General features: G+C 44.8%; 1 protein-coding gene across 1 annotated transcript; it reads left to right on the top strand.

Annotated features, from left to right (window-relative positions):
* Positions 1-5,178: 5,178 nt before the first annotated feature.
* On the top strand, positions 5,179-5,436 carry LOC102023452 (40S ribosomal protein S27-like). The gene has a single exon (XM_005398988.1). It carries the CDS (start codon positions 5,179-5,181, stop codon positions 5,434-5,436), a length of 258 nt encoding a protein of 85 aa, XP_005399045.1.
* Positions 5,437-12,496: the final 7,060 nt, after the last annotated feature.

The raw sequence follows: 12,496 nt of genomic DNA, 5'->3' as shown, positions 1-12,496 counted from the left end.
TGAATGTTGGCAGTGACAATATCTGAATGCAAGGAGGCTGGGTAATAAACGGCGATCTCTTCAATCACACTGAGAGGGAGCAGATTTGGAGACTGACAAATAAAAATCATAATCCTAACAAGGATGCTTCACAATGCAGAGTCAGAGCTTATGTATTAGGTTCTGTACTTACGTATCAGGCCTGTCTCACCTACCATAAAGTACAGGAGGGTCTGCTCCGGAGACCGGCCGGGACATCGGCAAGCCCCAAGGTCGGCACAACCGAAGATACGCAAGCGCAGCGTTCGGAGCAAGAAGCACACATCAAGGTGACAAAAGCCACCCAGGCGGGAAGCCGACCTTTGCAGACAAGCCTCAGTCCTCACTCTCCTACGGCTTCACACAGTTCCAGAGTCTTGGGGTCTCTGGCAGAAGTCAGAGGCTAAAATTGTTTTAAGATAAATAAATAAATGAATAAATAAATAAACAAAAGCAATGCGTAGATAAATGAAAAGCGTAACTTTGCAAATAAGGAAATGGCATTTTACAGTTTTCTGAGCCTCCATCCCAGCTGTCTAATCCTGCTGCTTTGGAAGCCAACAGACACCACCTCATAGGCAGAGCTGCCTCGTGGGGTGGGAGGCCGAGGGTGGCGAGGAAAGGCAGAACATGGAGACAGATTAGAGCTGAAAGTCTGTCGATCACTGGCCTCAGGACTGGAAAACTGCTTAAACACCTCCTGTGGTCTGAACAACCCCACCGAAACTCAGGTGGAGAGTTAGCCCCATGGGAAGTGTGGTGTAGGACCTTTAAGAGTAGTTAAGTCCTAAGGGCACTGCCGAGAGTGCGTGAGTGGGTTCATGCTTTCTCAAAAGCAGGTCTGTCGTGAAGACAGTTTGGCTCTGTCGCTCATCACAGAATGCCCTGCACCTCCTTGGGACTCCGTAGAGGCTGCACCAGCGGGAAGGCCTCCCCGAGATGTGGCCTCTGGCCTTGGACTTCCCAACCTCTGGGAAGGCGAGCTGAATAAACTTCTAACCTTTCCAAAATACCTGCTCTGGGCTGGGGATATAGCTCAGCGGCACAGCGCCTGCCGGGCAAGCACAAGGTCCTGAGTTCGATTCCTGCTACAAAAAAGAAAAATACCTGCTCTGTGGTATTCAGCTTTAGCAGCAGAAAACAGACACAACTTACCTAGGCTGCTGCCACACCTGCAGAGTGGTGTAATGATTCCCACCGGGCAGAGGTGCGCTGCTTATGAGGGAAGATGATTGATGTGCCCAGTACATGGGGTGGCTCATGACAACTGTCACTTAAAAAGACCACTGTACTCAACTCCAAGACTTACTGTGTGATGCCCCACTCCTGTAAGCTCAGCCCTCGGGAGGCTGATGCAGGAGGCTAGCCTGGGCTACATAGCAAGTGCAAGGCCAGCCTGAGCCATGTAGCGAAATCCTGTCTTCAAAAGAGACTTGCTATAAAGCTACAACAACGGCTAGGTGTGGTGGCTCATGCCTGTCATCCCAGCACCCCGGGAAAGTGAGGCAGGAGGATCACAAGTCCAAGCCCAGACTGGGCCAGTTAATGAGACCCTGTCTTAAAAATAAAAATTTAAAAAGGGCTGGGGATATAATTCAGCATTAAGGCCCTGGCTTCAAATCCTAGCACTGCAAAAACAAAACAAAACATACAACAGTGAAGACAGTGTGTGAAGGGAGAGAGAAATTGATCAAGGGAACAAAATAAAAGACCCAGGAATAGACTCACAGTCAACTGACTTTTGAGGAAGGAGCCTCCTGTGTGACAAGAAGGGGCGGGTGCGGAGCAGGCGGCTGGGGCTGCAGGGAGGACCCTCTTGCTGCGCTCTCAACTGTTCTCTGAGTAAGGACACCCCCGCCTCAGCAGCCTGGCCCAATGGTTGATATACTAGGCTAGTATATCAACAAGCAGAAAAAAAGTAAAGGAAAAAAAGGAGGGAAGGAAGGAAGAGAAAGAAACAGAAAAAGGGAAAAAACAAGCAGAGCTTACACCTTTCCCAAATGTTGACTCAGAAGCCGTCATTACACCTCAATGTAATCGCTTCTCGGCCTTTCGGCTAAGATCAAGTGTAGACCTCAATGTAAAATGGCAAACTAAAAAGCTCTAAAAAGATAACATGGTACAGAATCTTGATGACCGTGATTTTGACAGTGATTTCTTAAACAAAATACCCACAGCACAGTCTATGAAAAGGGTAAAAAAGATAGGCTTCACTGTTTGCAAATTCAAACTTCTGAGCCGGGCATGGTGGCGCACACCTGTAATCCCAGCACTCTGGAGGCTGAGGCAGGAGGATCGCTGCAAGTTTGAGACCAGCGTGGGCTACAAAGTGAGCTCCAGACTAGCCTGAACTATGTAGCAAGATTCTGTCTTAAAAAGACAAAAAAAAAAAAAATTCAAACTTCTACCCCATGAAAGACACTCTTAGAAGAGTGAGAGGACGGACAGGCGAGTGTGGGGTGGCTCTGTACAGTTGCAGGTTTCCCTAACACGTTTTGAACATAAGTCAGACTCCCTCAGACAGAAACCGGGCTCCGTCACACCTGCAGTTTCCAGGTCTCTGTCTTCTCCCATGTTTCCAAGGTGACTGACCCAGCCACACTCTGGTGACCGCCTCTTAGCGACAGTAAGTCATATTCCTGCCTGACTGGGTGCACAGACCCTATACCTCACATGGACCGTGCAGGCTGCCTCAGTAAGCACAGTCATAGCACAACCAGACCCCGTCCATCCGGCTTGCAATGAGCCACCAATTAAAGTCCACACGTCCATTCATGTTTGGGTAAAGCCCTATACTTCAACAGACTTTGCAATGCCTCTCTGTCCCATGCCTCACCCACTGGTGCAGAATGCATATGCTACATGGCTTCCTTCTTCCTGCTGGCCCTGCAAGGCACGCTGGCCTCTCCATGTGGGGTCTGCAGGGGTGAACTGCTGCTATTACGTCAGGTATTTTTATACTCCTTCCTCTGTGCCTTACTAGACAGAAACATAGGAGATGGGATTCTTTTGCAGTCAGGGCTCTCCCACACGGTGGCTACCCAGATAGGAATAAACTGGATGTAAGTCTGACAAGAGCCATATAGGAGCGCACCAGTAGGAACAGGTATTCCACCAGAAAGATACCTGATCGTGGCCAGATGCTCAGGCACTGGGCTGTCTGCCAGGACAAAGAAGCAGTCGGTGGGAGGAACATTGTAAACATTGGTGACCAAGCCCCCAAGCCACACTAGGGCAGGGCTCATGTTTATAGCCATCCCAAGAGACCTCAAGAGCCAATTAGGAAGAAAAAACTGTAAGAGAAAATATTTGTTAACAACGTGTCTGATTTTTAAAAGCTGTTCCCCAAAATGTATGTTTTTTAAAAACTGTTAAAGTGTAACCATAAGAAAGCCAATGTGCCAGTCATAAAATGGGCAAATTATCTGAACAGATACCACTAACAAAAAAAGACAGGTGGAAAAGAACCATATGAAAAAGATATTTAGTTTCACGTGTCATTACAGAATTGAAAATTAAAGCAATGAGATGCTGCTACACACCCATTAGAATGGCTAAAATCACAAAATGACATCACAAAATGCTGACAGGGAGATGGGACACAGGAACTGTCACTTACTGCTGCTAAGAATGCAGAATGGTGTCACTGGAAGGCAGCAGGGCAGCTTCTTACAAAACTAAACTCGCACTTACCCTGTGATCCATCTATCCTTTTCTTCGGTATTTACCTAACAGAGATGAAAACAGACCGCCACAACAGCTTGCTCATGGGTGTTCATAGTGACTCTATTGGTAATTGGCAAAACTCAGAAGCCATCGAGTTTAATGGTCACCTTCTGTTGTCTGGGTGAACCGGTAAACTGTGGTCCTCCAGACGATGGGATACTATTCAGTGCTAAAAGCAAAGAAGCCATCAAGCCATGAAAAGACATGGAGGAATCTCAATTGCATATTATGAAGTAAAAGAAGCAAGTCAGAAAAGGTTATGTAGTATGTGACCCCAGTGATATGACGTTCTAGAAAAGGAAAACTGGAGACAGGAAAAACGTCAGTGGTTGCTCAGGTTCAAGGGAGAGGAAAGATTAGGGTATCTTAGCAGCTTCAGGGATGAAAATGTAGCAGCCAGACAGCCCTGCTCTGTGAGGCCTCTTGGACTCTTTACCAGACCACCCTGCCCTAGCAAAATCACCCCAAGACTCAAGAGAAGGACAGGAAAGACAACAAGAGAAAGAGGAGCCCAGGAGGTGACAGGCGAGGTTGTCAGACAGACCGGTTCCTGCAGAGGAGGAACTGAAGTCCCGAAAGTTAACAGAAAAGACAAATCTTCAGGCCAAAAAAAAAAAAAAAAAAAAAAATGGGGACAAAAAATAAAAGAGAAGAAAAAGAAACCACAACATGACCAACCAAGAAGCTGAGGAAGACTCATCTATAAAAAAAGAGAAACTAAAAACTAGTGGTGTCCTGCCTCAGCTGGAAGGGAGAAGTAAGCAGCTCAGACCGAGGTTCCTCAGTCTTTGCCATCCTGAGTTTTGCTTCTTGTGACAGCCCAGAGAAATCGTTTAACAGCTGCTTTGTATGTGCAAGTAAATGCAAATCCAGAGTTCTATAAACATATTTTCAAGAGAGAAGAAATTCCACATTATCCCTTAAATAAAAAACAAACAAACCGTGTAGCTCAGTGGAATCACCCGTGCTGGTTATTTAAAAAGTGAAGTCAAGTGCTGGTTATTTTTCTGAACATCCAGAAAGTGGTGGGAACATCCAGAAGTGAGGGAGGGTGGTGTGGAACGTTTGGATGCTAACATTCCCTAAGTGAGTGAGAAGAGAGGCTTAAATCCCAGTGAAAGAAATGATAATGTAGAATCACAACCGTGGATTTACAATGTTGTAAACATTTTAAGTACCTTAGCTTCTCTCCCTATGGTATTTGTTTATAGAATTGTGCCTTACAGGACACCGTGCCTTCGCCTTGGCTTCCCTGGCAGAATCGGATGTATACTGTGACATCTTTGGTCCTGTGGTCCAGGGCCTCCAATGCTTACAGGATGTAGGGTAGGATTGAAAAAAGTAACAAAAAGTTGTGCCTGGCACCCAATCGCGTGCGCCTCACCTGTAGTGTCCATCATTGGAGCTGTCAGGCCGACGTGCAAGAAGATCACCATGCCTTTGGCTAGAGATTTATTACACCCTTTCTTGGAAGAGGAAAAGAGAAAACATAAAAAGAAACAGCTAGTTCAAAGTCCACATTCTTATTTTATGGATGTAAAATGTTCAGGTTGCTACAAGATTACCACAGTTTTCAGCCATGCTCAGACAGTGGTTCTTTGTGTAGGTTTTTCAACAGTTTTGTGCCAGCTTACAAGAAGAAAGGCCAGACACACAGAAGGTTGCTCATTTAGAAGAAAGGAACACGAATGATCTAAACAACTTCCTGAATTTGTTTTTTCCCAGAAAACTTTATCAGTTCAGTAATTGTAATGAATCTACCAAGGTAATGTAATTATGCTTGATTTTGTAAGGTGCACAGCTTTGATGTAGTTTAATGGCAGTTTTTCAATAAAGTTTTGATTATGGACAAAAAAAGAAAAAGTATCAAAGATGGGGAAAACATCATTAAAGGATCTTGTAAGTAATGAGTTCTTATATACGTAGAAATGAGACATACTCTCCTTTAAGTATGAGAAAGGGAAGCCAGGGATATAGCTCAATGGCACAGAGCCTGCCTGGCAGGTGTAAGTTTGTAAGTTTGAGGTTGTAAGTTTGATTCCTGCTATGAGAAAAAAAAAGTATAAGAAAGGGAGAGTATAAGAAAGATTTTTTAATTGGTATATGGTGTGAATTGGTGAAGGGGGCTTAAATTAAAAGAAATTAAAGCCTGGAGCAGGAGCAACTACCAGCTTAGAACTAAGAGTCTTTTGAGGAGATCATTATATATGCCTATTAAAGCAACTATCTGGAGCTTATGAGGGATATGGAATTTTCATTGAATGCCTTCTTCAAGAGCCCAGCATTGTGTATCTTGAGAAGTGAAACACAAGCTATGGTTACACTCGTAATGCACGGATCCCCTGGAAGACCTTGTACTGTGGCCTTGACCTCTGCCGAGACAGTGTGGTTTCGATGTATGTGTTGAGAATATTCGAGGCAAGAGGTCCTCCACATGTTTTATCCTGGAGGTGACATCTCTGAGGCGATGCTCCGACCATTGGCTGTCAGTGCGAAGACAGGCAGTGTGTTGACAAAGAGAGGCCTCCAGTACTGACTGCCTGAAGTTGTCTCGTCTGTCAGAAAGATCCTGGCGAAGGGATGGAAAGCAGCAGCATTCTGATGAGCACCATCATTTTTGTGACAGAGGGAGGGCTGTTCCCAGCTCAGTTAATCCCAAGGGGGTGGTTGGGGTGGGGTGGGAGCCTCCTCTGGCACTGTGGCCTCTGGCGAGGGACTGTGGGCAGGGAGAGCTGCCCACACGTGCAGCTCCAGCTTGTCTGAAAGCTGCCTTGGTGGCCACGCTAGGCTTCCGAAGTTCTGCTTCTAAGACCCCAAGCACGGTGGGCAGCTGAATGTGGCAACCAGTCAGGGTGCCGAAGAGCTCTGTATATAGCCAGCCACTTTCACTTTGGTGGTGTCCAGCACAAGGCTGAGGGGGCAGTTTGCTGTGTCAGAAGTCTTCGAGCCATTTAGGGCCGTAGGAGGTGGTCCACAGAGATGTGTTAGGAGGTGCGAGGGGAGGTTGTCAGCCTCCGCCATGAAGAAGTCACTGAGGCACTAACAGGAGTGCCCGCTGACTGCCAGTTCAGAGCCCTTTGTGGGGACAGGGGAGCCGTTAAGGCAGACTGTTTTATAAGTAGCAGTAATAATGAGACTAAGTAAAATTTGTAAATGACAAATGTGTTGCCCCGAAAACCCAAAGAGGGCTCAGTGCTAAATCTGAACATCCATACTGAGTGTGTCGAACAGGTCCCAGGGACGAGCGTGTCATTAACACAACGTCGTCCTGTGTCTGCATGAAGATGGGCGTTGTGGAGACCTTGTCTGCCAACACTGGGTAGTGTGTCCAGGAAGCTGTTGAGGGAGCCCATGGTGTGCCATGCCCTTTCTGAAAAGAGGAACTGTGGATGACTGGTGTTGAAGGAAAACGTGTACAGATCATATTAGTCCAAGCCATGAAATCAAACTACTTGCTGGTAGTGGCTTGGTGGGATCAGGAATTTTCATAATGTAGGCGCTGGGGACATGAGTGGATGGGACCACAGCATCCAGGATGTAGTGCTGCACTCAGAGACATCATTTCTTTTTCTTTCTTTCTTTCTTTCTTTCTTTCTTTCTTTCTTTCTTTCTTTCTTTCTTTCTTCCTTTCTTTCTTCCTTCCTTCTTTCTATCTTTCTAGGTTTAAAAGCTACAAAGTTAAGACCAGGGGGGCTGGGGATTTAGCTCATCGGCAAAGCGCCTGCCTGGCAAGCGCAAGGTTGTGAGTTCGGTTCCCGGTACCAGAGAAAAACCAAAAAACCAAAAAAAAAAAAAAAAAAAAAAAAAACAAACAAAGTTAAGACCAGGGATAAGCAGTGGGGATAACTGCCTCTTTATTAATTACATCTTATATGATGAGTTTAATCATCAAAGCCTTGTTTTAATTCATACTAGGCCATATCAACTATTTTAACTGAGGATCTGTGAGGCCCATTTATCAAGTCAAGTTGTAAATGCCAAAGACTTCATTTGAATTTCTTACTCACTGTATTAAATTTCTTGCTCATTGCCCAATGTGCAATATTTTAGGGCTATAGATATTATAACTATGAGAGGCTTAGGCCAGGCTATAATTAAAATGAGCCATAACTGTTTTTTCCGTATTTTATATTTAGTTACCTTTTGAGGATTATAGGGAGCAGTATTAAATTAAATTTAGTAGATTCCTCTATAACTGTAGTTTGAGCTCCAATGTTAATTCCACCCATTTTCCATTGTTTTAATAAAACATCCATGTCTGGTAACTTTAAGGCAGAAAGAAATATTTACCTCAAGTCTTTGAGGTCCGAATGCATCTTGAGGACATCAGCAGGACTCTGATGGAGATTGTGGTGGACGGCGTCGTGGCAGAAGTGCATGTGAAAGGAGGAATCACACGTGACAAAAATTCAGAGAGACCCTGGGATCTCAGGAAAACTGCTCATCCCTTCCAAGGGACGCACATCCTGTGGCTCATGACCTCCTACTAGGCCCTTCTCACAAGGACCAGCGCCTCTGAACACGGCCACACTGAGGACCAAGCTCCCAACGCATGGACCTTTGAAGACCACACTTGGATCGCATCCAGATCGGGGCAGCACCACGTGGCGAGTCAGAGCAGGCGCTGGCTCAGGCCTCTCTTCCCGTCTTATAAAGCCACTAATCCCTTCGTGGGGCTGCACCTTCATGACCTCCTCTACTCCTAGTCACCTCCCCCTCCAAATACCACTGCTATAGGAATCGGAGGATGAAGTTTCAACGTGAGTTTTGTGGAGACAAACATTCAGCCACAGCCCCAATGATCCTGTCCCATGGGACTTGGGGGAAAGTCCCATTCTTTCCTTCAAAGGAGCCTGTATCAGTCAGGGTTTACTAGACAAACAGATCTAACACAAGATATACCAATGTACAAGAAATTACAAGTTTGGCTTACTATGGTCAGCCACAGAGTTGGATGAGGAAGCGTGCAGAGGGTGTGTGCATGCTGGAGATTGAAGAGCCCAGCCCCAGGCCTGCAGCTCACTGCAGTGTCTGTGCAAGTCTGTATCAGAAGGCTGATGGGTCTATGATGGAATGCTGAAGAATCTACGATGAAGACTGGAGAATCTACACCAGAAGGCGGAAGAGTTCCAGGCGGAAGCTGAACAGTCTGCACCAGAAGCCAGGAGATGACCAAGCTGAAGGCCAAGACTGGAGCTCCTCCGAAGAACCAGCAGCCAGTCCATTCTCAATTCCCTTTTTTTATGCAGCCCACCCCCCCTGGAGGGGGGTGAGGGTGGTCCTCCACACCCACACCGTCTCCTTGCCCTCCTCTTGCACAGGCTCAGGATGAATACAAAGTAAGCACCCTGGCTCCCTGCTGAGTCACATAGTTAACCTTCTAAACTTCTCAAATTGACACAATGAACAACATCCCAGAAGGGTAAGGGCATATCCTTTTCACCCCAAGATGCAGACCTGCTGAGTCACTTAGCCGAACCAGGAGCCTTTTGTAAACTTCGTTGATCACAGCTAGAGTCCAAGCAAGTAGTCAGCGCCAGCTAGAACTCAGGGAGGACTCCCCTTCCAAGTTCTGAACTGGGGCTAAGAACCAGCAGGAAGCCAGGCTGCCCAGGCAGGAGGCAGGGCCAGCAGATGGTGCCATCTTCTCAGGCTGTCCCAAAGGCCACTGCTGGCATCAGTCAGGATACCAAAGAAATCTAGGGGCAAATCATGGCAGTTTGAGGCCAAAACGACCTGTCACTGTATCAACTGTTTAAAAATATATTACATTCATAGAAACTCTGCAGTCTAACGGTCAACAAATCAGGAGATGACTTCCAGGTTACCAGAAAATCTAGTTTGTTGCTCGTAGTTCCTAAAAAGTGGAGACAAGCTACGAGGACCCTGGGAGGAAGCAGGGAGCTGTGAGCACAGTGACAATGCGGAAACTGGGCAGTGAGGCCTTCCTGGTGATTTCCAGTGAGGCAAGTCACGGTAACACCATGGTTTGTTTGTTTTTAACTTGCAGGCATTAAAATTCAATTGCAAATTCACTTGTGGTATATGGTTCTACAGGTTTGGTAAGTACAGAGATTCCCAATCTAGCTCCAGCTGTATTACTTCAACAAATTCTCTCACACCTGGTAGCTGGTGATCATTTTCCAAACCTACAGCTTCGCCCTTTCCACAGTGTCACACAAACAGAATCACGCTACTCTTCAGAGCCTTTTGGATCTCGCTTCCTCCATGTATAGAAGTGCATTTAAAATATATTCTTGGTATTAGGTGAACCAGTATTTTGCAGCATTTTATTGCCAGGTAGTATTCTATTTGTACAGGATAAGCCACAGATTTTATTTAACTATTGAAAGACGCCTGGATTATTTCCAGCTTTAGGTTATTATTAATAAAGCAGCTACAAACATACATGCATGGGCTTTTCTTTAACTACTGATTTTCAGTTTGATTCAGAAAATACCTAGATCTGGCACTCGGGGTCTTACAGCATCTTTATGAGAAACTGCTAACCTGTGTTCTAAGGGCACTGTACCATTTTTGATTTCCAATTATACTTGTTCCAAGTCCTCACCAGCACTTGATATTTTCAATTTTATTTTTTATTTTAGCCTCTCTAAAAATGTGTGATATTTCACTTTGGCTTCTGCTTCATTTTTGAAAGAGATTTCTGCTGAATATATAAAGTACGATCAAAATATATGGTACATATTGAAATTTTTAAAATTTATTAAGGTAAAAGACACTTTGCCATTAATTCCTCTCAAAATATTGTTCTTCATTTTGATCACAATTATCCCATACTTCCTGCCACTTTCTAAAGAGTTCTAGAAGTCCTCTTCTGCATCTTTATAAGGTATAAAGGCAGGCTTGTAAAAACATGATGTCATGTCCTCCTCCACCTCATTCCCTGGATCTGGCACTGTGTGACTTCTGGCTCTTCCCCTAAGTTAAATGGCTATAAAAGCTACATATTTAGGGCTGGGGATATAGCTCAACAGCACAAGTGCCTGCCTGGCAAGCACGAGGTCCTGAGTTCGATTCCCAGTACCAAAAGAAAAACACACAAACAAAATAAATAAATAAATAAAAAAGGTACACATTTCAATGGATTCAGGACATTGAGACAGCCATAACAATGCAACCAAAGATATTCACAAAAGAAGACTTCCAGACCTGCTTCAGAAAGTGGCAAGACAAGGGGTGAGTGTGTTTGAAGGGGGAGGGCGAGGTTTGAGAGGGATTCATGGCAATGTGTGTTTTATTGCAATCTTTAAAATTTATGCTGGGCGTGGTGGTGCACACCTGTAATCCCAGCACTTGGGAGGCTGAAGCAGGAGGATCATTTCAAGTTCGAGGCCAGCCTGGGCTACAAAGTGAGCTCAAGACCAGCCTGAACTGAATAGTGAGACCCTGTCTCAAAAAGACAAAGAAAAAAAAAAAATTTAAACATTCTATTTTTCAAAATCATCCCATGTAGAATACCATGCTGACATTTTTTCTTTGTGCATTTAAAGGTCTCACTTCTCTGTTGATTTATCTTTATTGTTTTGATGAACTGTCGTTCATCATTCCTATTCTTTCTCTCTGTTTATAATGTGTTGTTTTTCCTGAATGATTTTGAGATTATGCTCTCCTGCTAGAGCAGGGATAGAGAACCTTTTAGAGACTGAGCGCCAAATCTAACCCAAAGCCCACTTATTCACTGTGTAGTGCCAACACTGCAATTAAACCTGAATGCTCGGCTGCCGGGACCAGGCCGGGGGTGGGGGGGGAGGCTTGGCTCACTGCCAACGAGAGGGCTTCAGGTGCCCACTGCACCACATGTGCCATGGCTCACCACATCTGTTCTAGAGTTTTCAAAATTTAATTCTGGGGGCTGGGGATTTAGCTCAGTGGCACAGCGCCTGCCTGGCAAGCGCAAGGTCGTGAGTTCGATTCCTAGAACCAGAAAAAACACACACACACACACACACAAAATTGATTCTGGTGTGCCCAGGTATGACCTAATTGGTAGCAACTGGGGGGAGGAGACTTCACTTTCTTGTATCTAAAACACAGGTTTGCTACCAAATTTTGGAAATTTAAGCTATCAGTTACTGATTTACTTTTCTGTCCCATTTACTCCATCTCTTCCCCTGTCTCTGGGGCTGTCATCCCGCTGGTAGCAGAGCCTTTGTCCATTTCTTGGCTGACATTTTTCAGTTTTGTCTTCAGATCGGAGAACTTCTCCTACTGTAAGTTTTTCTTCTACTGTTTCCAATCTGCTGATAAGTTCAAAAAATCAATTTTTTAACTTCAGATGACTGTATGTGATTCTTTTTTCAGAATGTCCATTTCTTTGTTGAGCTTTTTATATGTGTTCATTTACTATGAAAATATTTTTTTTCTTCCATGAACATATTTACAATAACAGCATCTTTCAAATCCTCATCTGCTTACTGAGCATGGTGGAAGCTGAGGCCAGAGGGTCATAAGTTCAAGCTCAGCCTGGGCAACTTAGTGACTTAGCAAGATCCCGTCTCAAAATAAAAATAAGTAAATAAATTTAAAGGGCTGGGGATGTAGCTCTGTGTAAATGACCTGGGTTCCATCCTCAGGGCTATAAATAAGTAATTCTTGTCTGCTAATTGTACATGTTAAAGGTCACTGTCTATTGCCGGCCTTTTCCTGTGTATGGGTTAAATACCCTTGCATCTTCAAACATCTTGTGATTGCTAATTATGTACTAGAAACTATTAATGACATTTACAGA

This window comes from Chinchilla lanigera, unplaced genomic scaffold (assembly GCF_000276665.1).
Source record: "Chinchilla lanigera isolate Chin_1 unplaced genomic scaffold, ChiLan1.0 scaffold00064, whole genome shotgun sequence".
In the NCBI taxonomy this organism is placed as follows: Eukaryota; Metazoa; Chordata; class Mammalia; order Rodentia; family Chinchillidae; genus Chinchilla; species Chinchilla lanigera.
This window is presented reverse-complemented; position numbering and strand designations above follow the sequence as displayed.

What these genes read in the sequence shown, in the direction of transcription:
- LOC102023452 (XM_005398988.1), top strand. Translation starts at nt 5,179, where the DNA reads ATGCCTTTGGCTAGAGATTTATTACACCCTTTCTTGGAAGAGGAAAAG.